Source organism: Apteryx mantelli, chromosome 7 (genome assembly GCF_036417845.1).
Source record: "Apteryx mantelli isolate bAptMan1 chromosome 7, bAptMan1.hap1, whole genome shotgun sequence".
In the NCBI taxonomy this organism is placed as follows: Eukaryota; Metazoa; Chordata; class Aves; order Apterygiformes; family Apterygidae; genus Apteryx; species Apteryx mantelli.
In genome coordinates, this window is record NC_089984.1 from 25,265,649 (window position 1) to 25,289,640 (window position 23,992).

The 23,992-nt window shown below is 39.5% G+C and overlaps 2 protein-coding genes across 9 annotated transcripts in view; one reads left to right on the top strand and one right to left on the bottom strand.

Moving 5' to 3' along the window:
* Nucleotides 1-14,342, bottom strand: part of PANK1 (pantothenate kinase 1) — a 51,350-nt gene extending 37,008 nt beyond the window's left edge. The window contains exons 1-5 of one of the 6 annotated variants that reach the window (XM_013946648.2): nucleotides 14,219-14,342; nucleotides 9,902-10,079; nucleotides 5,889-5,990; nucleotides 4,659-4,772; nucleotides 4,210-4,328 (exon numbers count right to left, since the gene is read on the bottom strand). The gene's annotated coding sequence lies outside the window, so the exon portion shown is untranslated. Of the gene's footprint in view, nucleotides 1-4,209; nucleotides 4,329-4,637; nucleotides 4,773-5,862; nucleotides 5,991-9,901; nucleotides 10,080-14,218 lie in introns of all 6 variants that reach the window. The other 5 variants (XM_013946645.2, XM_013946646.2, XM_013946650.2 and 2 more) reach the window with 5 other exon arrangements.
* Nucleotides 14,343-14,673: 331 nt separating this feature from the next.
* KIF20B (kinesin family member 20B) overlaps nucleotides 14,674-23,992 on the top strand; it is a 47,863-nt gene continuing 38,544 nt past the window's right edge. For 2 of the 3 annotated variants that reach the window (XM_067300049.1, XM_067300051.1), the window contains exons 1-5: nucleotides 17,198-17,410; nucleotides 17,913-17,999; nucleotides 18,104-18,220; nucleotides 18,412-18,550; nucleotides 21,220-21,404. In XM_067300049.1, coding sequence (XP_067156150.1) covers nucleotides 17,201-17,410; nucleotides 17,913-17,999; nucleotides 18,104-18,220; nucleotides 18,412-18,550; nucleotides 21,220-21,404 — 738 coding nt within the window. In that variant the 5' untranslated portion in view covers nucleotides 17,198-17,200. Of the gene's footprint in view, nucleotides 14,720-17,197; nucleotides 17,411-17,912; nucleotides 18,000-18,103; nucleotides 18,221-18,411; nucleotides 18,551-21,219; nucleotides 21,405-23,992 lie in introns of those variants that run through there. The other variant, XM_067300050.1, reaches the window with a different exon arrangement.

A 23,992-nucleotide genomic window follows, 5' to 3' on the forward strand; every position in this document is an offset into this window, starting at 1 on the left:
CAGAAAACAATGGCCTTTGCTCTGGGACTGTTCCCTCATAGACAATTATGCTTATCTATGTACGGACACACTAGTTTTGCTTGGCTGAATATCTTTACCTCTTTTTCAACTCAGCATTTTTATATGGTCCTTCAAAGATCCATCAGTAGGAAAGTGACAGTTTCAAAACAAGCAGTTTGAAAGACAACAGAGCAGTATTGACAGTTACAAACACCACCCTCATCCTCATTCAGCACTGCCAGACCTGTGGAAGAGGAGGAGAAACTGGTTCTCCCATCAACATTCAGCTGCACTGAGATTTTCAGTTGCATTGTTCTGTATTCCCAGAGCTTAAATACTGGCATGAAATTCCCATGGATATTAATGATTCAGGATCTAGTAAAAACAGTGGACCAGACCTTGCTATGCCTATAGGTGGAAGAGGAATAAAAGGCATCTCCCCCAAATTTTGTAGTCTGCCTAGGAATCTGACACACTTCCAATTTGGACAGCATTGGATTACTCCCCTAACCCAGCAGGGAACCCACAATACCCATCAGAGAGCAAAAAGGATGCAGAGCCTTATTTTCCCTCCTCCAAACTAGTCCACAGATGGGGATCAGTGCAACAGAGAAACAAACCACACCTCTGGCACTTCTCAAACACCTTCAGTATTAGCAGGGAGGTGTACCTCTGAATCAGCATTTCAGCGCAGTCCGAACAGCACAACTGAGTCTGGGGGTAAAACTTTAATACTTGAACCACATGAGTTTGCTTTCAGATAAATAAACCAAAGGTTTGTTTAGGTTTTTGATGCTGAGAAAAACATGCAATCTGTCCTTGTGAGATTAAGTTAAAACCACAGACAATAAAATTCAATAAATGCTAGTCTTTTAAAAATATCATTTTAAAGTCCATGTTTGCAAAGAACTAGAGAGTCCTGTGTAGGAAGGGACTGTGCTGTAAATGACAAGTTTGTTCCTGAAGGTTCTAGCTGCCTAGTAACCAAAGAAGAGGAAAAAACCAAACATTATCCTAATATCAGGTTGGTTTGATATAGTTACATTCTCTGATATTTCTGGGATTGGTGACCTTTCAGAGTAAATATTACAGTGAATAGTCTGTTCTGTGCAATGAATTTTGTTTTGTTCAAGAGGTCAGTTCAGAGATTTCAGGTTTTCACAAGGTCAATATGAACTATGTATACAAGAAAAATGAAAAACAGAATTATAATCATAGACTTCTGTCTCCTCATTGGACACACTGTGAAAAAAAAAACATTAAAAATAAACTTCCAGGGCCTCTCTTGCATAGGAAACAACTTGCATTTCATTGCAGGAACCTTATGTCACCAAAATGTTTATTTTCTTGTAATAAAATATAACTTGTCTCACACACACACACACACCCAACTCTTGGTCTAACAGGAATTTAAGACTTAAAGCAACCATCTGGGTTATCAAAACAAGTTCTTTGCAATCAATATCCAATTTGAAAAGGTCTAAGGAACATCTACTCCAGGTACAATGGGCCACAAAAGATTTTCAAACATCCGGTAACATATGACCGAGCATCTTGGGACCAAAGCATTCTTTTGACATTCACACATAAGGTCCTAATTATACATATTAATTCTTTTTAACCTAAGAATGGTAAATCCAACTTCTTCATTGAGCACTGCCAACCAAAATTGTTTTATTTATCCTCAATTTTGACACAGGCATCAGATAAAGAAATTGCAGAATTAGTTTTAGTGTCAACCATTTTGCAGAAGGGAAAATAAAACAAAAGCATTATGTATCTGCTGTACAATAGGAAAAAAGGATACTTTTTTGTTTAAAAAAACTCTGTATAGCTGTTGAAAACAAAACTGATGGGACTAACACATTTGTCTCAGATACTTTTTGTCTAACTACTCTAAGTACTACTCTACTGATTGATTTGTTTTTCCTTCATTTAGAAAATGTTTTCAAATACCAAAGATTCAAAGGACACGTACATCTATTATCTCTGTTCCACTTCCTCTTAGAAGAAAAGAAAAAAGAGCAATGCACATAAGCCAGAAAGGGAAGCGCAGGTGAGGTATGAGGAAATACTGCTGCAATTGTTATGAGGCATCAGAGGTCAAGGACCACAAATGATAAGAAGATCCCAACAAACACCGCAAGTGCAACACTTCCCAAGTTACTCTTTAGACAACTCCAAAGATTGGGTCTGTGATTCTTTGTGGACAGCCTCTTCCCTGAGGGAGTCAGCAGTGAAATTTGATCACAATCTGAACTATGCCTGAGGCTGACAAAAATCTTTCTTTCTCACCTCTTTAAACATAAAACCACCCTAATTAGAAGATCTAGTCTACATGTACAGGCACAAGAGAAGTCTAATAAGCTGACCTAAAATCCTAAACCAAGAGAAATTGTTTGCTTTATGACCTCCTTATTTTGCCACTTTTGAGCTTTTAAATCCTCCCAGCACATGTAAACTAACAATGTATACACAATCCAATGCATTTTTAGAGGAGATTAATTCCCACATTTTGATAGAAATGCAATCAGCACTTGATTGGAGCATCATGACTGCTTTTATAGGATCAGTAAGGACTACTTAATCAATGAAAATACTTAATAAAACTTTTCTGAGATCTCTTCCCTGCAGAGAGAAATCAGGCTGGAATCCTAGTTTCAGTGAATTAGAGAGTCTGTAGTAAAAAAATAAACAAACAAATCAAACCCCTCATATTTACCACCAAAGTATACTTTTGATTATAAGCAGATTGATTCCAGTCACAGCACAGACTGGCATAAGGAAAAAGGAAGAAGGCATAACATAGTTCTGAATTTAAATGCTTTGCATTTATGTAGTGCTCTGTACCCACAGATCTTCAGACACTTCACAAACTGTAAATAATTGCTCTTCTCACCTCCCATTTAAAGAAACAGAAGCAACAATGACATAAACAAAACCAAGTAATAGAGCTGAGAATGGATCTGCAGACAGCCCTCGCCTCCAAATTAAAACCAGTATTGGATCAGTTTGACTCAAAAAGGAAACAACCCCCCTACCCAAAACAGGAAAATGTAGTTATCTTATTCCAGAATCACTCAGATTTTTAAGCTGTTTACCCAGGCAGGATCAGTACTGAAATGATAATCTAAAAGACTTCTGTTTAAGAACATCATTAAAGTATATTAATTTTCTCAAAAGAAATTCCCATTTTTTCCTCAGCCAGTCATAGAATCAAACAATAGCTTCAGTTCTCCTAGAATTGTATTCTCAGAAAATTGGCTATTAATTTAGCAATGCTTTGGATTGTCTGATTAGCAGTCAAACTTACATTTCATCAGACAGAACATGCTGTCTTCCATTTGATATGGCAGGGCCCTGGAAAGACTCCTCCTTCATGCTGCATATTGAAAACAGGACCCATTTATGTTTAAAAAAATATCTTGCTTGCAATTTCAGCAAGCTAATTCATCAGTATTAGTTTCCTTTGTTGAAGCTCCCCAAGTCTATTAGAAATATACATTTTCACTTCACCAATGTTTTGCTGTTCCGTTTGTAAAATTCAGTGAAGAGCTACCTATTTATCTTTACATGTACATCCATAAAGGTTATGTCATTTGGTTGTTACCAGCGTGATCAAAGTTCTAGGTGCTTAGGTTACTGACCTCAAAACACACCGTTTGAAGTCCTTGTTTGACATAATTTCTGTTATTCTCTACGTCAATAGTTGTTTGATCTGTTCTCTAGTACATTTACAGCTGAACAAAATCAAAAGAATAGAAACTCAGTGCAGTTTTCTTAGACATTTTCTTGTCTCAGTACAGGAATACTTTCAGCTAAACCAGCAAACAGCCTACTTTTTAGAGTAAGGATGTGTGGCTATGAGCAATGAATTTGAAAAGCTTCTAATGTTACTACCCACTACCAGTTTAAGAATTATATTAGAGGAACATGAACACTTCTCTAAAACTTGCCAAAGTTTTTCTCTTCATTGCCTCAACTGAAAATAACAGTACTATGATAAAACCGTTTGATGTTTTCATTGCGTGATGAATGTCTAACACGCAGGTAACATCTGACTTCTTTAGGGAAGGGTGTGTGTACAGCCAAGTGAGACTGAGTCCTCTGCAACCAGTGACACCGAACTCTGATATGAGTTAATTATACAGAGGAAGGAAAGGGACAAAGGGAGTCAGGGGAAAAGGGGAGGGTGAGCAACAGACTTGCCTAATATGAGGCCAATGTTCCCAAGTTCGTGGTCTGAGTACTGTTTCCATCATATGCAGGCACCAGCATTAGCTTTGGTTTCATCAGATCAGATCCACACTGTGATATCACCTTGCAACCTGCAGCATTAAAAAAAAAAAAAAAAAAAAAAAAGTAAGTTGCAGCCAACAGCCTTCAGCAATTGTTTTAATAGTTTTTAAAAAATATTTTATGGGGAACTTCAGCAAAGTTGTGTACTCCTTGTCTTTTGTTTGTGCTTTGGTAATTTCTTTTACGTCACCTCCCACTTTTATCCCGGATCATGATGGGATGAGGCCAGATTATAACATACAGGCTCCTACAGGCCCTTCTATTTGCATAGCACTTGGATGTAGTGGGGTGATGATAGCATTTGAATCTTTCACAACAGCAAAAAAATATCACCTTACCTATGTATACTGCAGTCTTACCAGACAAGGGGTCAGTGGAGTTTTGGAGAATTATTGTTGGGGACAGGAATCTCTGCGCCCCACCCCAGCCTGCATGCTCTTAGGAGGTGGGATGTCTCCCTAGAAGACTGTGATCTGAAATGGAGATTGTAAAGCAAGATAGCACTTGGTCCTCCTCACCCTCCTCCATTCTTCCCAGAACACAAGATGCCTTGACCCAACACAATCCATCTGTGCAGCCACATCCCTCCAACTGTTTCTACACCTGTGGCAGCGCTGGTCCAGTATTTTGCTGGGGGGAAAGAATAAAGCCAATTCCTCCTCAACCCCTCTCCCTCTGCTCCGATGAAGTGGAGAAGCTATGTAAGTAGCACTCTCTGGAAATGTTCTGAAAAGTAGCTACAGGAGAGAGGAGGGAGCAAAGGGGATCCGGGCTCAATAACTGGACATACTTTTCAGAGGGTATAAAAGATAACAGTGCATAGCAGTGCTGACCTGTGCTGTCATCCTCATGCGTGCCATGGCAGATAGAGCACAAGGCTAGTAGTGACCCCATCATTTTGGTACCACGGGGCAGTTCAGAGTCATATTACTAGAATACCACTTTAAATTCCACCACTATTTAGAGGCTAAATTAAAAGAAACAGGGGTGTCTTTTTTTAAAAAAAAGTTAACTGATAATAAGCAAGCTCATTGAAATTGAGAAATGATTTGAAACTCTATGAGCAGAACCTAGCTAATGTTCTGAATGATTACAGCCTACCAAGAATGTGTGCAGCCAGTAATATGCAATATATTTCGTTTCACAGAAGTCCACAGTGTAGAAAGTATTATCATTGCAAATTACCAAATAGTGGTCCGAGGAAAGAAAAATATGAAGTTATTTGCTCAGACATACAGCTTACCATTAGTAAAGGTAGGACTCAATTCCATTATCTCTCAGATCCTCCAGAATAAGCTACACCAAAAATAACTATATAAAGCACAAATCTCTCAAGGCATTTATATTCTTATTGATACAATACCGGCTGCCTCCATAAAGGGAATTTTACCAAGGTACTATAGATCCATCCCAAGCAAAGATGGGATGGGTCTTCCCATCTTCCATTGAGAACATGTCAATGTTCTCAATAATATACAACACACAATTTACTGAGAATTCTGGGGTGAAAAGTTTATGACTAAGAATGTTCTTGCGATAAGATTTTGATAAATCAGTGCTTACATTCCTGGAAGCAAAGAAATACACACCACATTAGACTTCCTTTTCCCAAGTTCACTGCTGAGATTCCTTGTGGCCATGTTCCAGGCTGCTTTAGATTCCTTGTAGCTAGCTATACCATCCACCGAAAACTGAAAACAAAACATCAGATAAACAAATTTGGCATGTGTAGTACACCCTCAAACAGCACTGTGGCATAATTTGCAGGGTATAGCTATATTTGTTAGACCTGAAATCAAGCCTCAGGTTTATTTGTATCAGCAATAGCCATCTGACTAAAACAATAATAATACCATAGCATCTATTTCTGACTCATGTGTCTTGGATAATTAATTCCCTGAGACCATGAGTCACCCAGTCAGAAGTGAGTCATTCTTTAACTTTAGACTAATAGTATCCTTAAAATAATAGGCTTCCTCCTTTATCCATTAATTTTTGCATGTTTTTGGTTCTTTTCACAATGCCAAAAATGCTGCTTTATATAGAACATTTATGTTTACTGTTGGAATAGTTATCTTCATTTTACACAATGGCATACACCCAGAAGGATCTTATGGTGCTTTATAAATCTGCATACATCAAGTGTATATACAGGAATCAGAGTCCATTCTTCAGTGCACCTATATGAAAGATGGTAGCACTGCAGTACACGCCAACACTATACAAGAGCATCTCACTGGAACTGCAGTATCCTACAACCAGTTGAAATAGCAAATGGAAGTTAGATGCACAAAAAGGAATTACTGACAATGGAATTTAGCCATTTATACCTCTGTTTTCACAAAATGGGGTTTACATTCTGACTACAGAGGATGAAGTCAGCCAGTGCTTGGTAATACTCGTCATTTGCAGGGGAAACCTTTCAGTTTCTTCAGATATCAGTTGTGAGCAAACTCTCAGTAAGGAAACCTGGCCTGTTTCAAAACTCTTGTTATCTTTGGCTGGAGCATGTTGTGACAACATGGGGCAGGATAGTATCAGAGTAAGAACTGTATGTTGAACCACATTTAGAAATATTACCTCTGTAACTGCGCAAGTCTGGATAGGCCCAAGGGCAAATCTATTAGGCTGCATTCCAGCCAGCTATCTGCATATTTGACTCCTTGCTGAAGAATTGCCAAAGATGCAATTTCACAAGCAATTTAGCCAATCTAAGAGCACCTACCAGAAGAGAAGCAGCCCTGCCTTTCCAGCACTGTCTGAGCATTTCCACCTGCTGTTCTGCTGACCTTAGCACCTGTTTGGCCATGTAGATCTACTTGCTGATCCAGCTAAAAATAATTGTATTAAAATGTGTTTAAACACTGAGAAGCAACTGAGACTATCATCAGTTTTCATCATCTCTTAGACCTGCTTGTTCACTTTCAGGAAAGACGACTGTGTTTCTTTTCAATGCCTGCAAAGAGCAATGTAGCCTGATTACACGGCATGAAGGCAGGCTCTTTCAAGAATATGACTGTTCTTTGTAGGGCAGATGTTTGCTACATATTAAGAAACCCTACCTTCTGTTTTTCCTACAGGATGGGCACTGTTCAGTCTGAAATACTAATAAAATATAAGCTTAAAAAAAGGATGAGCTCAAACCAAAACAGGAAATGCCCTGAGCAATTTGCTATTTTCATAGAGCCATTGTTTTCAAGTGCTTTAAAGGCAAGTCACTGGTTAAGAAATTTGTTTTCTAGATATGCATTCCTTGCTCTTTTATCATACTGCAGGATAATCATGTCACCAAACACTGGACATCTAACTTTATACTTAAACCAAGAGGCTAGTGAAGAAAGCAAGGTTCCTCCAGAGGGCAACTCAGGTTGTGGTTATATTGTTCAGCTGTACCATGTTGTGTAACTGCATTTCCAGAACAACAATTTAACTTAGGCCTGAAACAATTCTGAGCACTTCTCTCCACAGGCTCTACAGCAAGCCTAAATTAAACACCCAAGGTCAGTGGTGCAACTGTCCCACTCCACCTGCATCTTCACATGAGTTCAAGGAGAAGCCCAGCATGCCCAAAGCCATGATGACATTCTGAGGAACAGTACATAATGTCAGAGAACAGCAATAGTTTCTGAGGCCAAGACAGACAGATGACACTGCCAAGAATAAAAGAATTTATGTCATGGGTCTCAGAGCCAGAAAGATGAATTAGACTACACTGAAATACTACCCAGCTCCCCTTCTCCCCATTTAGCTTGAAAGCTGGTGGAACCAAAGCAATTGGATCCATTCATAACTCACTAGTAATCACACTACAGTGAAGTGAACTGGCTTGTAACCCGTGTAACATATCCTGCTGCTTGGATTTAGCCCTCTCTTCACCCATATTACATGAGCAGTAAGTTTCTTGCTCCTGAACCTTGTATTTTTGAGATACAGAAGTGTCTAGTCCTGTGGCTTCTACACAGAACTAAAGAAAAAGAGAAGCTTTAGCAGTTCCACTGCTTCAGAATTGCAGTACTCTGCATATATACTGATTTTGTGTTCCAGTTTATCTTAAGTTTCTAGTAACATGACAGGGCAACAGTTGAGAATATAATGATCAACAGAATGTCCTTCTTTGGTAAAATAATTTTCTGGGGCTGCTCTGAGGGATCCAACATAGGGCAACTGAGACCATTAGACAGTTATTTATAGCTGTTACTTTATGTAACACTACAAAAGAAAAAAAAGTGTTCTCAAAAAAAGTAGTCCCAAAGATTAAAGCCTGAATTTCTAAGACAAAGAAAAATTTCCATAAGAAGCCTGGAACTGAAATAAAACTTCTGAAACCTCAATTGAGATAAATACATGTTTCATTTTAGAAAAGTCAGTCCTGAGTTTCTACTCGTTATGGTTACTCTTGTTGGTCTTTATACAGCTCTATGGATGATTTACAAAGAATCAGTAACACATGGAGAGAAACAAAGTTTTACTACTAAGATTTGGAATTCACCCCCAGTCCTTAATCTGGAGGTTACAAGCTAAGACGCAGTCTGTACAGGAAATAATGAACATTGTGCATTGCAGAAAATGGCAACAGGCCTACCCCCACACTCTGAGTTAAAATGATATGCAAATATTAGCAGAACTTAGGCCCAGATTTTGATATGACAAAAAAAGAGGGGGCATTTCAGGGAACCAAACAAAAGTTGGATACACTATTCAAATATCCTTCATGAAATATAAACGGCGTGTATAAAAAACACTTGATATTCTTAAGTATCCAATGTTCCTGGACTATGTCTGTCCTTCCGCATCAACAATACTACCCAACAATTTTTAAACAGGAAAGGAGGCAATAACATTGTCCACTGACAATTAAAGGATTAACTGTAAAATGTCAGTGTGATTGCGTATATTGGATTTTCTAAAACACCAAAACTAATGTACTGTTATTCCTACACCATTTTTTATGACCGAAGGACACGAGGACTTGAAATCCTTCTAAGACTAAGATGCAAGATTCTGGCTATATGAAATCAGTAGCAAAGCTTAAACTGACATCTTTAAGTACAGGATTCCATCCATTACTCCAGCTGCAGAGCAGTTTCTAATGGTATGTCTTGGGTCATCAGCTTAATGTTGATTAGGAGGCAAGAATATAACATCCCTATTAAATACCAACCATCAGTACTTGCTACTTGCAGATTCTGTATCTAGGTCTCCAGTGATGTGACTACCACTGGCTCAAAAACGCAAAGCTTACGTGTTGCAACACAATCATAACCCAAAGGGAGATGGTACATCACAAAGCCCCCTGAAATTATATTTATCAAATATTTTATGAAAGAGCCACCTATGCAGACTGTTCTTAAAAACAGTCAGACAGCACATAATATAAGAGTAGTCATCTTTTCTTGTATAAATATGGTTTTACAAAATACTCTGGACTGTACATTTTTTTAAATAATTGTTTTACTGTTCACAACACACATACTGTCATAAACACTCGATAACTACTTACACCATTCACTACAAGACAATGAATTGATCAGATGAAACAGCTGATAGATTTCTAGGACAATATTTGGGTCACTGGGTCACTGAATGTGAAAACAGGTCTTACCATTTTCTCCAGTGGAGCTCACTTTTGCTGTAATGTTGATTAATTTGGTCTTGTGTTGTTTGGCCTGATCAGCAGACTGATGCCCAAATGCTTCAGTTCTTTTCATCAATAAAGAAGCAAAATACTTAGCTATCAGTAGTGGTCCTATAATATTTGTTGCCAGAGTTATGGAAAGGCCCTAGAAAAGCAATTAAAAAAAAAAGTAATTTTTTTTGTCCTCCAGTTAGTAAAGCTTCAGTTCCTTTTGGTATTTTTATATATACATATGCATACACACACACACATATACAAAATATATTTATGTATTGGAATATCATCATTACCTTTTTCAAATATTTCTCTTATTATTTATCTTGAACTTAGCTCATTGCAATTTACTCAGACTGGCAGCTCAAATAAGTAGATTGCAGAAATGCTTAAGAAAAACACTTTATTATCATTAATGCTGTGGTCATGTTAAAAAGCCCCTGAGAGGTTAAGACTCTCATTATCTTAGGAAGACTAGAGTACAAATGCATTGGAAAACCCTAATGATCTTGTCTTGAAAAGCCTTCCATTTATAATGACAAAAGATTTAAAAATGGGGGATAGAGGAGAAGATACAGGACACTAACACAGAAAAATTAATTGCATTACTAATTCCTCAGAATACCTAAGTTATTCATTTAGTTTAGCCACTAGAGTCAATACAGAATAGTAGTAATGTGTGGCATTTTGTTACGTGTGCTTATTAAAGAACTATTCTAATTAAAATAACCTAAGAACCTAAGTACACTTGTAAGCATAAGCATCCAAGGCACAAAGTTATACCTTTAGGTATGTGTTAAGCCTTTTGATAACTTGGAGAGGTAGAGAGTTCTGATTTCAAAATACTAGATCTGACCTTCTGAACAATGATTATTATTATACTACAGAAAATAAACGATTTTGAAACTTTCCATTTTAATCACAAGGTTGAAAGTGATTATAGCTCAAATCATCTCTTTAGGTCATCAGAGAATCATGAAATAACAAAGAGGGACAAAATGAATAACCAGAAGGTGGAGGAAGGAGCAGGAAAAAAACAATAGCTTTTTCATCTCAATTACATCCTTTCCAAAGATTAACTTAGTTCTGAGTTATGCAACCAGAGCAAAACACACCGTCATGAATATACTTCAAACCTTCCCTTACATAATAAAATACAGTTCCTGCTCAAGGAATAATACCATGCTTGCCATACACGGGCTTTGAAGTAAAGCCATAAACGTCTAGAAACAATACGCTGAGCACACGCAGCACACGCAGCACACTTTCATTACACAAAACATAGCCATCGGGCAGATGGGCAGACTCCACCCATCGGAAGCACGCATCCCGTGCGGTGGCGAAACAACTCTTCCTAATCCAACCGCGGCCCCGGCTGGGAGCACCTGCAGCTCCCGCCGCCCCGGCCCGCGCCGCCCGGACTCCATTTCCCGAGGGCCCGCGCGGCGGCGGCGGCGCCGCCATGTCGGCGGGGCGGGGCGGGGCGGGGTTCGGGGCGGGGGCTCCGCGCCGCCGCGCCTTCCTCGCTTCACGTGTTTCCACGCCCGCGTGAAGGACGAAAGGCAGCGTCGGTAACTTGCCGGTAACAGGACGGCGAACTTCAACATTTGTTTGTTTTCCACTGAGGGCCCCTGCGCTTCACGGTTCAAGGGAAGGCTCGAAAGTGCGTATGCTAAAGCTCAAAAATCAGTCCAAAGAACCCGAGCCGGTTTTGTCGAGTTTGTGCTTTTAAAGCTAGTCTTGAGGTTTCTGATAGTACACACCAACTTTTACAAAATCCTGAAATGAATATGATAGGAGGGAAGAGGGGGAAATAAGAAAATAGGTAAAGAACCAAAAGTTAATCATAGAAAAACTATATTAAACAAACTTGGGAAAGTGGGACTGAAGGAATACCTCATTGCTTAAAAGATTTGATAAAATAAAACATACCTATACTACTAAAGAAAAATATGAACTAAATGAGCAATTTTCAAAGTCATATGTTCTTAAAAATAGCTATATATGCATTAGAAATTATGTCCTCTGAAGGCAACTGATTGGAGTGGGGCAGTGAGGGTACCACTATATAGGCTCCTACTAAAGGAAGTGTGAAATGCATCTACCTCACTGTGCAAATGACAGGAGAAATGAAAAGCATTGCCCTCAAAAATAGGGGTGAAAAGGGGTGGTCCAGCCACAGGCAAAACTGGACTAATGGTGCAGCCTGCTGAGAAGATCACGTGGACAAAGCGCTGTTCTCCTCTGTCACAATCTTCCTCCAAGCCTCCTCTGTAGCAAGGAACTGGAGCCTCTGTGCCAACTGGCTCCAGAGTAACCCTGCAGGAGAGAGACTTCAGCTCCAAAAAAAGATGGGAAAGCAGTTCTGTCTGTGCTTGATGGAGCATGGGGAAAGCACCGCAGAACTAGTAATGGTGATGGCAATTTTAAGTAGTTTGCTAATTCTCTGAGAAGGGTGAGTTGAGTACAAAGAAACAGAAGCTGAAGGCAGTCCTGACTTGGATGCTGCTCAGAATGTGCTGAAGGATGCTGGGCCAAGTCCCAACAGCATCAACTGTCTTTCTAATCACTTCTGACAGCAATGTAAAAGCTAGCTGAGACAGGCTGTCTCACAGGGCATCTTCTCATAACTCAGATGAGTAGAATATCCGTAACTTTTGAATCTTGTCCCAGATAAAAGAAACACATGTTTCTGAGGATAATGGGGAGAGTTCTAACAAGTCGTTTCTAAAAAAAAAAAAAAAGTTCTTTTTTTTCCCCTTGGGAAATGGCAACCTTGCTCTACAAGTTATATAGAGTTTAAAAAAAAAATCATCAAATTTCAGGGAGTAAGGAGGTACTTTAATAGTTTTGGCAGCAGATAATTTTGTTGCAACTGGTTGTCATAAGCAGACCGTTTAAGGAGAGCATACTGGTGGAAAGCCATGAAGATTATTTGCATAGATGGAATTTCATGGTCCCCCACTCCAAAACAGGCTGGGTTGGTTGTGCTGATCTAATGTTTTCTTTATCATGGTTTGTGTGAGGCTAGAAGCATATATTATACTGCATTTTAGTTTGCTGCTTTTGTATGTTGATGATAGTCCTTGGAGATACTAGATCAAGTTATGCAGGGTGTGCAGTATTATAAAAACAGTTTCAGAAACTTAATATTCAAATAAAACCAAAGTGTTGCTTGTAGCATAAGCTTTATGCCTGGGCTTAGCGAGGATTAATTTTCTGCATGAAATAACTCCCAAACTCTTTGGCAATATAACTTGCAAAATATTCTGAGATCTTGTTTTCCTTCCCAGCAAGTGGAAGAGAACAACTTTCAAGTTTGCTTACAGGAGCCAATTTTTCCTTTTCTCTGACAGATATTATTAACCCTCTCCTGGTATGAAAAGAGGTGGAATAAGGTTAGTTCAGTAGTTTACTCTTCTGTTTAGGATACAAACTAAGATAGTTTTTAAAAGTTAGCCTAAATCTTAAATCTTAAAGAATGTTTAAAAGGATTTTTCAGTTTTGTTTCACAAACAATTTCAAATTCAAAGTTGCATCATTTTATGGTGTTAAAACAGACCAACTCTTGCAATATGGCCTGCATCCAAACTGAAATATGCATCTTTTATTGATATGAGACTGCCTCTGTTTAGAAGAAAGAAGGGATTTAATCTTAAAGATAACCTCATCAAAGCAAGTGATACAAGATCTGTGTAGAATTACTGTTTTTACAAAATTGCTTGCACTAGGTGGCATTCTTTTCTTCAAAAGAAAAACAAACCTTTGGGTTTTGGTAGTTATTGACTACTTCCAAGTTACCTTTTCTTTCATTTAAATTTAAAACAGGCATATGTTCCTCATTAAAGTTCAAAGAATTCCTGTGTGAATCTAAGGAGAAACTTGTGGTGATTTTTGTTACCAACACCTGTACATTTCCATACCCCAGTGTTCTAGAAAAGGATGATCTGTTTGGGATTGTGACAGTGGATTGAAATAAAGCCAAAGGATTTCTCTCTTTGCTGTTTAAGAAATTAAATCCCTATCACGCCAACCTCGTACCAAGCCGTAATTTCTACCTGGGGAAGGTTTCAAACAAAGATGTGTTATTAAGTATTCCTACAGCTGTCACTGGGTCAATATCGTAAGCCAGCGTGAGGGACTGGCCCAGCCTGAACATAACACAAGGATTTCCTAACTCTGCCGATCCCCGCGCGGGTACGGGGCACCGCCTGCAGCTTTAGGCAGGTCACCTGGCCTCGTCCCCTTTCACTGTCTGCGCACAGTAATGATAGTGGTTGTTTACCTTACCGACATATTGCGAAGCCTTTGCTTGCCTCGGGGCCTTCAAACCGCACGTGGGAAGAGCATCGCTGTCACCACCCGGGCACCGCCGTGCGCGTAGCTGCGCCGCGCCGGTAACGGCCCGAGCGCCCGCGCCCGTAGCGGCCCGACGCCCGCCGAGGCGGGGGGCGGCCCCGCGGCCGGGAGCGCGGCGCCGCGGTGGCGGAGGCGCTGCGTGTGCCGGCGAAAGCACTGCACTGCGAACGGCCGCTCTGAATGCGCCCTCACAGCAGAGCCCCGCCGCTGCCGGAGGGGAAACCCGCCGCGCGGCTCCGCGCCGCGCCGCTGGGCCTCGCCCTGCCCCTCCAGACTACATTTCCCATCGCGCCTTTCGCCGCGCCGGTGCGACGGCCGACTCCTTCCCCCCTCCCAGGGTGCCGCGCGGCGCAGCGCGCTGCCATTGGACGGATTTGAAAAGAACCCGCGGCGGCGGCGGTTGCGCTGCGGCTTCGGCGGCGGCTCGGGCAGGTGAGGAGGGGGCGCGGGGCAGGTGTCGCCCCCACGGGGAGGCGGCTGGCGGGGCCGCCCGCCCGCGCGGGCTGCGGGGCCCTTGGCGGTCTCCCGAGGGGGGGCGGTGGCGGCAGGCGGGGGGGCGGGCTGGGAGCTGCTGCTGCCGCCGCCTCCCGCGGCCTCCCACCTCGTCCCTCCGCGCCGGGTGGCGCTGGCGGGGGTCGCGCTCGGGCGGGCCGCGGGCGGGCGCTCACCCTGCCCTGCCCTGCCGGCCCAGCCCGGTGCGGCGCCGCCGCCGGGAGCGGGAGCAGCGGCCCCTCTCCTCCCGGCCCCCAGCGGCGCCGGCCGAGCCAAGGCAGCGGCGCCCCTTCGGAACGGGAAAAGGGAGCAAAGCCTCGAGGATGAAGGCTGATGTTTGTAAAGGAATCCTGTTCGTTCGTTTAAACGTCAGAGGCTATGTTCTTGATATTCCTCATAAACTGCCAGGCTTTTCGCCTGCTTTAGAGCCTTTTATCCCCCGCTCCTGTGCGGCCTGGCAGTGTTGCAGGCTGTGTGCTGTGGTGACCGCGCTTTGCCGTGCCGCTCCATATCCCCTTCTCCTAAGGTGTCTGCAGCTCTAAAGTGGGTTAGCAGGATGAGCAGAGGTAAAATAACATATTTCTACGTACAAAAACCTTTCAATGGCTACAACCAGACTATAATTACAGTAGTTAAGTTGGTAGTCCTGATTAACTGAGAGGCTGGAGTTTTTTAGCCTCCTTTTTTCTTTTTTCCTCTGGCTAATTCTATTTTAATTAAAACTCACAGTACTTTGTCAAACAATAAGTGAAATATCTAAGGTAACCAGAGTGCTGCTTGAAACTTACAATGTAGAGAGAGATGGACAGTCTGCATCTTAGATTTTGCATGCCATCAATGGTCAAACATTACCAATCTGAGTGCTATACTCCTACATTGATTTTTCTATTCAAGCTTTGAATAGAAACTGATATTTGCCTTTTGCCTCTTAAGCAACAAGGCATGGAATGAGAGCATGATCTTGACAAATCCCAGTTTAAAAGAAGCCTATATTTAAAGCAAATAAAATGTCAGTTATCTAACAAACCTGATTCCTGACAAGGCCTGATAAAAGTTTAGCAATGTGATTTTTCTTGTAGCTGATGAATAAGGCCTCTAGATTGTGACAGCACAGATGTGTTTCTTTCTGGTTGTAGCTTATTTTCAGGTCAATATTTAATCAAACTGCGGTAATATTTCAGGCCAAGCTTCTCCCTGCGTTTTTTTTTTTGTCATGCAACTGGTTGAAGAGCTGTGGGTTAGAAGAAACAAAGCAATGTTTACTTTGTTTCTTCCAACCCACAGCTCTTCATGTCCAGGCCCCACAACTGTGGGAAGACATGCAGTAGATATCTAATCTCTAAAATACTTGCTGCCGTGGGCTATAAGCAGTTTCTAGTAAGTTATCCTAAACTTAATCTGTAATAAAAGCCCCAATGTCACAACTGTATTTCACAGGAAGGAGCAATAGAAGCAAAAAGAGCAGACATAATATACTAATATTTTTGAATAAAATTCACTAATGACTGTAGGAGGATGACCATGCTTCAAGAGGGTGAAAAATTCCAATGGTTCTAACCAGATCTGCCTAAGGAGGAGAACTGCCTTCCTGATGGTAAATCTGGTGATTGGTTTAGTCTTCTGTCTGAGGTCATACCAACTCTGGAAAGATTTTAATGCTGCTAGATGCCCCAGTTCACTCTATCTAGTATGTCCATGGCTGCAGTTAATCTGCCTCAGAAAAAGGAGGAGGGGAGCGAAAGAATTCTTTCTAGAGTTAACTTTTTGAAGGTTTTATGTTAAAATTTCACCTGTTTACTGTCTATTAACAGTGAATCAATTTAGCTTTCCTTTGCTATAGCGAATGTTCATTGCCCAAATTCTGAGATGCACAAAAGTCAATAGCTTATGGAGTAAAAAAAATGAATTACTGATCAAATGATTAGAGTAATAACTCTTCTAATGTCCCCCCAATAGCTCAAAATATGTTAGATTTTGGAATGTCTCTGAGTTCTGCCTTGCATTAAGCTATGTTAGGTTATGCCTATGATAACAAGCATATATTGAGTCCTGCATAGAGAGCCGTGAAGCCTGGGTTACTCTTGCAATGAGCTTTCATTCTAAATGGACAGTATAAACACAGTGGGATGATGAAGAGGCTGTGGAGCAATATGACTGCTTTTTTGCTAATGATATCTCTAAGCATTTCTGCCTCAGGCATCATGGTTTTAGTAAGCTGGTAGTATATGCCCAAGATTTTTCCCTAGTAAGCTGTTGCTTTTCATTGAAAGAATTTCTGTTCCTGCTTCATTTTGATGCTAGTCCCTAATCCTCCCGCTATCAGAAACTTGCTATGCAAATTATAAGCAGGATAAAAAAGCTCTCTCCTTAAAGAAATTGCAGCTATTGCTTAGTCTCAGACTGACTTGTCTTCTAAAAGCTATGCATTGTGTGGTCAGAGACCAAAAAAAATATTTTATTGTAGTGTCTTACAGAATGGAACCAGATTTGGATAAAGAGAAATTTTTCAGACCATCCTATATTGCTAGTGTTGAGCTGCCTCAAAGAACAGGACCAGTAAATGTGGAAGATATTAAAGCAGATCTCTCTGATGAATTTTCTTTGGTTTCTTCAAGCTCAGACATAAGCCAGGTAGGAATGCTTTAGTGTTTGCACTGTCTGGTGCCCAAATGAAAGGACGAAATTATCTTTAATATGCCTTTTATCTGAAGGAAATAAATGGGATGGGCTAAGTTGTTATCATTGCATTGATACCTTGTTAGGTGCATCGATTTCTTGTGCATGTGCTTAATGCCAGTTCAGAGCAGCTTAATCATAGAATGTTGTTATGGATTTCATTCTCAGTTTCTAACTGGCTTGAATGTAAAATACTATATGTGTGCTGCAAGATTGTTTTGAAACTCTGTTTTCACAGTGAATTTCTGCAGGAGCCCAAACACTTCAACTGGTGTGGTGAATTACTCTAGATTTACCTGATGTGGGAAGCAAAAGTGGTTGTAAACTCTCCCCTTGCTCCAGAATACTTAGACCTGATGAAAATAATACTGTCCTAATGTGCTGATTATCAAGCACAGAATCTAGTCACATCTCTAATCTCTTTTTTATTATTATTATTATTATTATTTTTATTTAGAGGAGCAGTTTGGAGTCTAAGGGACACATACAAGTTTGCCTTCGTATTAGGCCATTCACCTCACTGGAAAAAGAAAATGAATCTCAGGTGTGACACTTTAAATCTAAAAATACTTCAAAAGTTTTTCTTCTATAAGCTGAACTCTGCATGTTTTTTTTCATGCATGTATTGTTTGTGCTATCATTTAATAGGATTGCATTTCACTAGAAGACTCAACAAGCATCATACTGAAACCCCCCAAAAACTCTTTGAGTCGGCTGAGTGAAAAAACTGCTGGACAGCTGATACAGAAGTTCACTTTTTCACGAGTAAATGAGTTGTCTTAAGTTTTTAATTCCTAAACAAGTTGTTAAATTTTTGTTAATTAATACCAAACAAACTAGATAAACTGTTGATACACTTTAAGACTGTAAACATGTAGAATTTCTGACTTCTTAAAAGCCTCTAATGACTGCTTAAACAAAATGAAGATGTTAATCAATTTATTGGTAATGCTCAGGTGTTTGGACCTGAAACAACTCAAGAAGAGTTCTTTGAAGGTACTATGAAGCAACCAGTGCAAGACTTCTTAGAAGGATATAATCGTCTTGTTTTCACATATGGTGTTACAAATGCTGGGAAAACCTACACATTCCAAGGTATGAGTAGCAATAGTGGTGTTTCCCTCCCCCATTCCCAAATGGTGCATGTGTGTGTATTTGTTTAAAGTGAGGGGTACCTATAGCAGTGATATCACTCTGCTGTGTGGAGTGACTGGGATTTTATTTTGGTTAAACTGTAGGCTGTATACATTGGCTTATTTTGAATAGTAGTAAATGATCTTTAAAAGTTTCCTTCCCTAACAAATATCACTAAACTGACAACAATCGGATTTTACTTATATGTATAGTGAGTCTTTGGAAGACCATAACACACTTGCTGTGCCTTGTCCTGTTGTCCCCCCCCCCCCCCCCAAGTATTTTGAATGTGGCGGGGGTGGGGGCAGATAGGGAAACAAATGTTCTATGTATCAGGATGTGAAAAGTTTGTTTAATTTTCATATATGCATCTTCAAAAATGAAACAAACTCAGATATTCTGCCTTCAAATAAAGAATACATTTATCATAAAGAATAAATATTTTGAAGCATGTTTAACTACTTTCAAGTATGTGTCTATCTTCATGTTGTCTCTAATTGCTGAGCTTAGCAATAACAATACCGTTAGTGATCTTGTTTCCTCAGGCACTATTTCTGTACTACTAAAGCTCAATATCCTTTCCGAGCAGAAGATGTCATCCTTTCTCTAGTTATTTTTCAAACCTTTTTAACAAATGAGAGAATTGGATTCAGATAGTAAAAAAATCTTCTGTAACTAAACAGCAGTTTTAGATGCTATGCTAGTTATTTGTTACGTAGAAATTGTAGGAAGATGCTAAATATTTGTTATGCTGTATGAAATTAATCTTTATCTGACTGATCCATTGTCTTCTAAGTAATCTTCTATTAGATGGGTTATGACTAAAGACTACTGCTAGTACTTCAAGCTTATCACTAGTCTGGGGCAATAATGAGATGGTCTTTCCTGTTGTAATAAATAATAGGTATATAAGAAATTTCTAAAATATACAGTCCCCTATACTTGATTGGGTTGGGTTTTTTTGTTTGTTTTAGAACTGATTCACAGCTTTTCAGATTCTGCAGACTTTGTTGTGGTATTACATTTTGAGAAGTAACTATCCACTAGTAATAAGAATTGGAAGGGTAGAATGGCAGGTTGTGTTTTTTTGTTTTTTTTAACATCTTTAATACAGATAATCCTAACACTTTTTTGGTAGAAAATCAGCCCTTGTGCTTGAGGGACTTGCTGAGCGCTTGCTAAAGGTCTTTCTTTTGGAGAATCCAAAACTAAGTTTTGGATAAGTAGAAAATGGAGACAGCTGTAACACCTGAAACTCTTGAAAGTGTTGAGGCAGTGGTAGCTTTTTAGGGAAGTGCTATTGGGCAGCAACTCCAGGGCAGCCTTTTTGTCCTCACTGCTTTACACTGGCTGTTACAGTCAAACTAAAAGACTAGATGGTAAGAATTGTGAAACTGTACTTTTTAAAGAAACAGATTCAAGTCTGAGTAGTGACACATCTTGTTAATCAATTTATTTACATCTTCATCACCTAACTTGGAATATTCCTAGTCTTGCAATGGGCAGATAAGTAAAGGTTGCTGTCAGATGACTATTCTTCCTGGTTCTGCTAGTAAACTCAGAAAATATTGCTTATTGGGTACCAAGGTTTCCTTTTCTGTTTTTTCTGGAATTGTTAGTATAGCTTTCCACTTTGGCATTACACAGGAGTCTGTATTCAGTCAATGGCAAAGGAACTTTGTGAAGGAAGAATATCTTCAGGATTATTCATATACCATAGTTTAGCCAATGATGATTCTGTTTACATTAAGTTGAATTACAAAGGGCATTACAACAAACAAGGAATGGTTAGAGGAGAGATTAGGAGAAACAAATTAATGCAATAGTACTTGAATTTAAAATACATACTTGGTTACTGGCTTTTTTTTTTTTCTTTTGAGTGCCAGTCAGATTCTACTTAGGCTCTGATCTTGAAAAGACATCTAGTGATGTAACTGATAAGAGCCCATCTTTCTCAGGAATAGGAAAAACTATCAGCTGCTGGAGGGTGATGTCAGCAGAAACTGAGAATGCAGGACAAGTCTCATCCACTCTCTCTGGGTTAGAAGTCAGAATTAAGTGAACCTTTAAAACTTGCATTCAGTCTAAGAAAGATCAAGCACACACATGGATTTTCATTGTTTGACTCCTTTTTGCCTTTCTGGTACTTAAGCAATATGCTATGAGGAAAGAAGGAAGTTGCTTTTATCTACTGGTCACAGGCTTCCACAGTTTTTGTAGGCTCTGTGGGATTAGTGCAGGGCTGCAACTGAGAGAGAATGTTGCTGATTGTCTCTCAAGGAAATAATCTGGAAAGAAGAGAAAGCAGCCTATGAAATACAACTGAAAAACTCCAAATATGTATAAAACATTTTTCCTTGTAGCTAGGTTTGTGCAGAATACCCAACTGCTTTTTACTTTACACCCCTTACTATTTAAGGAGTGGAGCATGAACTGTTGCTGAAAGCCAAATACCTTCTAAAATGTACTGTTAAAATTTCTGACATCTAGAGAATACAAAAAGTATTGCTTCAGGTGGTAACTGGCCTACAAGTCCTCAGTTATGCCTTAAGATTGGAATCTCATCTTTTTATCTTTTTTGTGTACTCCTTGTTCATGAGAGAATTGGGTCCTTTGTATGTTGCTTACAGGGACAGAAGATGATGTTGGTATTCTGCCAAGGACTATGGATATGTTGTTTAAAAGTATTCAAGGAAAACTATACACAGCAATGGATCTCAAACCGCATCGGTGTAGAGATTATATAAAGCTGACTAAAGACCAAGTGAAAGAAGAAACTTCTATTAAAAATGCAATACTTCGCCTAACCAAAGAGGTAAGAGGAGTGCTTCCTTCTATTCCGATGAGTATGCTCATCTGCGGATAGCTCAGTGTTACCCTCTTCATTCTGCAATGTGAAGAGGCTGTCTGCGTTTGGGCATGGATGCTTCTATTTGCTGTTGGACACTTATTCAAATTAACAGTAGTTAAGCGAGCAGTGGAACTAGTGAACCCTGATCTTCTGTGGATTTCTAATCTGTGGCTGAACACTTGATAGGATGTAAACTCCAAAGTGTTTTCTGTAGTTTGGGCATTTTATAACTTGTCTTCTGGATCACTGGTGCTTGAGAAGGACTGAATGCAAGTAGTCATGGGACACTGCTAGGTCTGCTCCTTAAACAATTGACTGTCTTCTAAGATTTTAAAAAGATGCTCATGCTTTTGAGGCTGTTCCCTCTTTCAGTTTGCTATAGTACCATTAAAGGAAGCTAAAAATAGAAATCTTGAAAAGAGAGAAATAAGCCAGTGAATTTCTAAGGAGCTGAATCAAAATGGGTTTCTAATAGATTTTATTCTTAAACAGATCACTATTGCTCATTGCTGAGCAGTCTTAAAATACACTTCAGTTTTATGAGTTGTCTGAAGCTCTTAAGCTGTTTAGTCTAATTCCAATTATGGGAGACTTGTATCTTGTTTGATACTTTTTTTGGTGTTTTAATTACGAAGTGAATGGAACACTAAAAACAAAATTGAGCGGATATCAAAAACTGAAATGGGAAAGGAATTCTTGTCCTTTATTTTCCCTCCCCTCTGTGAGAAGGCTGAAGCATCTCCCAAATGGCTGCTAGGTTTTACTGGGGTATTCCGCTGTTGTGTGATGGAATATACCTGCTGTCTTGATCTTATCCGTGATTTGAATGTGGACTTCTCCAGTGTGGAAGGCAGGTGGCAGTAAAATTCTCTAAACAACATATGCAAACTTGTGGAAAGGAAGAAAAACAGACAGAATTCCCCCTCCACTTTTTTAATTTGCAACCTATTGATTTCAGGTAAGGATATTAAATTTCTGAGGAAGTGTTGCTCAACAAAAGCTCTTGATTACCTTATTCCATAAGTATAAGGCTGTGTTTTATCTCTAAATGCACTTTTTACTTTTTTATGGTGATGAAATGCCAAGTAGCATAGCAGCCCATTCACTACAGCATTTGACAAGTATTAACATGGATTTGTCACTCTTTCCTTGATTTATAAATAATATCATTGCTAAACCAGTGAAAGAAGGAGATTGCTATGGTGTGGATGAAATGTTCTGGCTTCTTCCTGAATGTATAAACTCGCTTTCCCTTGTAAAAGTCTGGCTTAGAAGACGCTTTGATTTACTTCTAACGGTGATTCAAGCTTGTGAAGCCAACACATGGTTCCATTTAGACAGCTAAGAAATCTTGAACAAGGAAAGTAGGACTTGGGACAGCAAACTTTGTCCTGTACCCTTCCAGGAGCAAGCAAGATTCAATGTTGGGTTTTCTTAATATTTTCTTCCTCACCTGTTTCTCAGTTACTTTTTAGTAAAGCCTCAGATCTCATGACCCCAAACTGACTTTGACAACTTTGACATTAGGTACTGTCTGAGACTATCATATCACTTTTTTTTTTTCCTCCTCCCTCCTTAGACTCTGTGGAAAGCACCACTTTGTTATATGTGTGTTTAATGGTTGCGTTCTTTTGCAGTACTTATCATTCTGGTGTTGCTATATGCTAAATCCTATGGATTTAACTTCAACCCATGTAGCTGTTACTATAGCATGCTTAACAATACTTTTTTTTTCCTAAAATCAATTTTTTTCACCTGGATACTTTTGTTGTCCTATTACTTTCCTGGCTTCAAGACTTATTTTAAAAAGGATCTAATGCCATTGTTAGTGAAAGCAAAGTTGTGTCACTTTCTCCATTGTGTTCTGTTCCTCAAAGATGAAAATGCTCTGGTTCAGGACAATGGGGACCTTTGTGGAGATCTAAAATTTGTTTATGGTATTTGACAAAAACTTGAGGTCATACATCTTGCTATAGAAGCAAGAATACTTTACTGGAAATACTTTAACAGCAACATGTTGAATCTGCAGTCTTATTTTTAATTTTGTATTTCTTAAGTTTTAGAAATCCTAAACATGGGATAACTTGTATAATACATAACTTCAAATAACTGGGAATTATGTTAAAATTAAAGCCTCCCAAGCTGTAAATAAGTTGAGAGAAACTGTAAAGCCATGCAGACTTCTAAGATTTCACCTTTTTAAGAGAAGAGGGGGAAAAAAAGTCTGCCTTAAAGTCCCTAACAATTTTTAAGGATTTCAGAGAAAAATCCCTTGCTTACATGCTGGAATGCAAGCTGTATAAAACTGATCTGGGATGACAGAGGATATAGGAATAAAATGCAGGAGATGAAGAGCTACTTGCAGACTCAGTAACACAGCAGACTGAGGAGATCTGTGTGCATAATGTGTCAATCTCTCTAGTTTCTAAATCTTTCTTTGTAAGAACAATATTTAAGTTTACGAATTTTGTTATGTCTACTTCAGCAGAGCCAGGTCTGGGCATGTTTTGTGTATGTAAAGCTAAAAAGCTTCCTAGAAGCTTTGATATAAA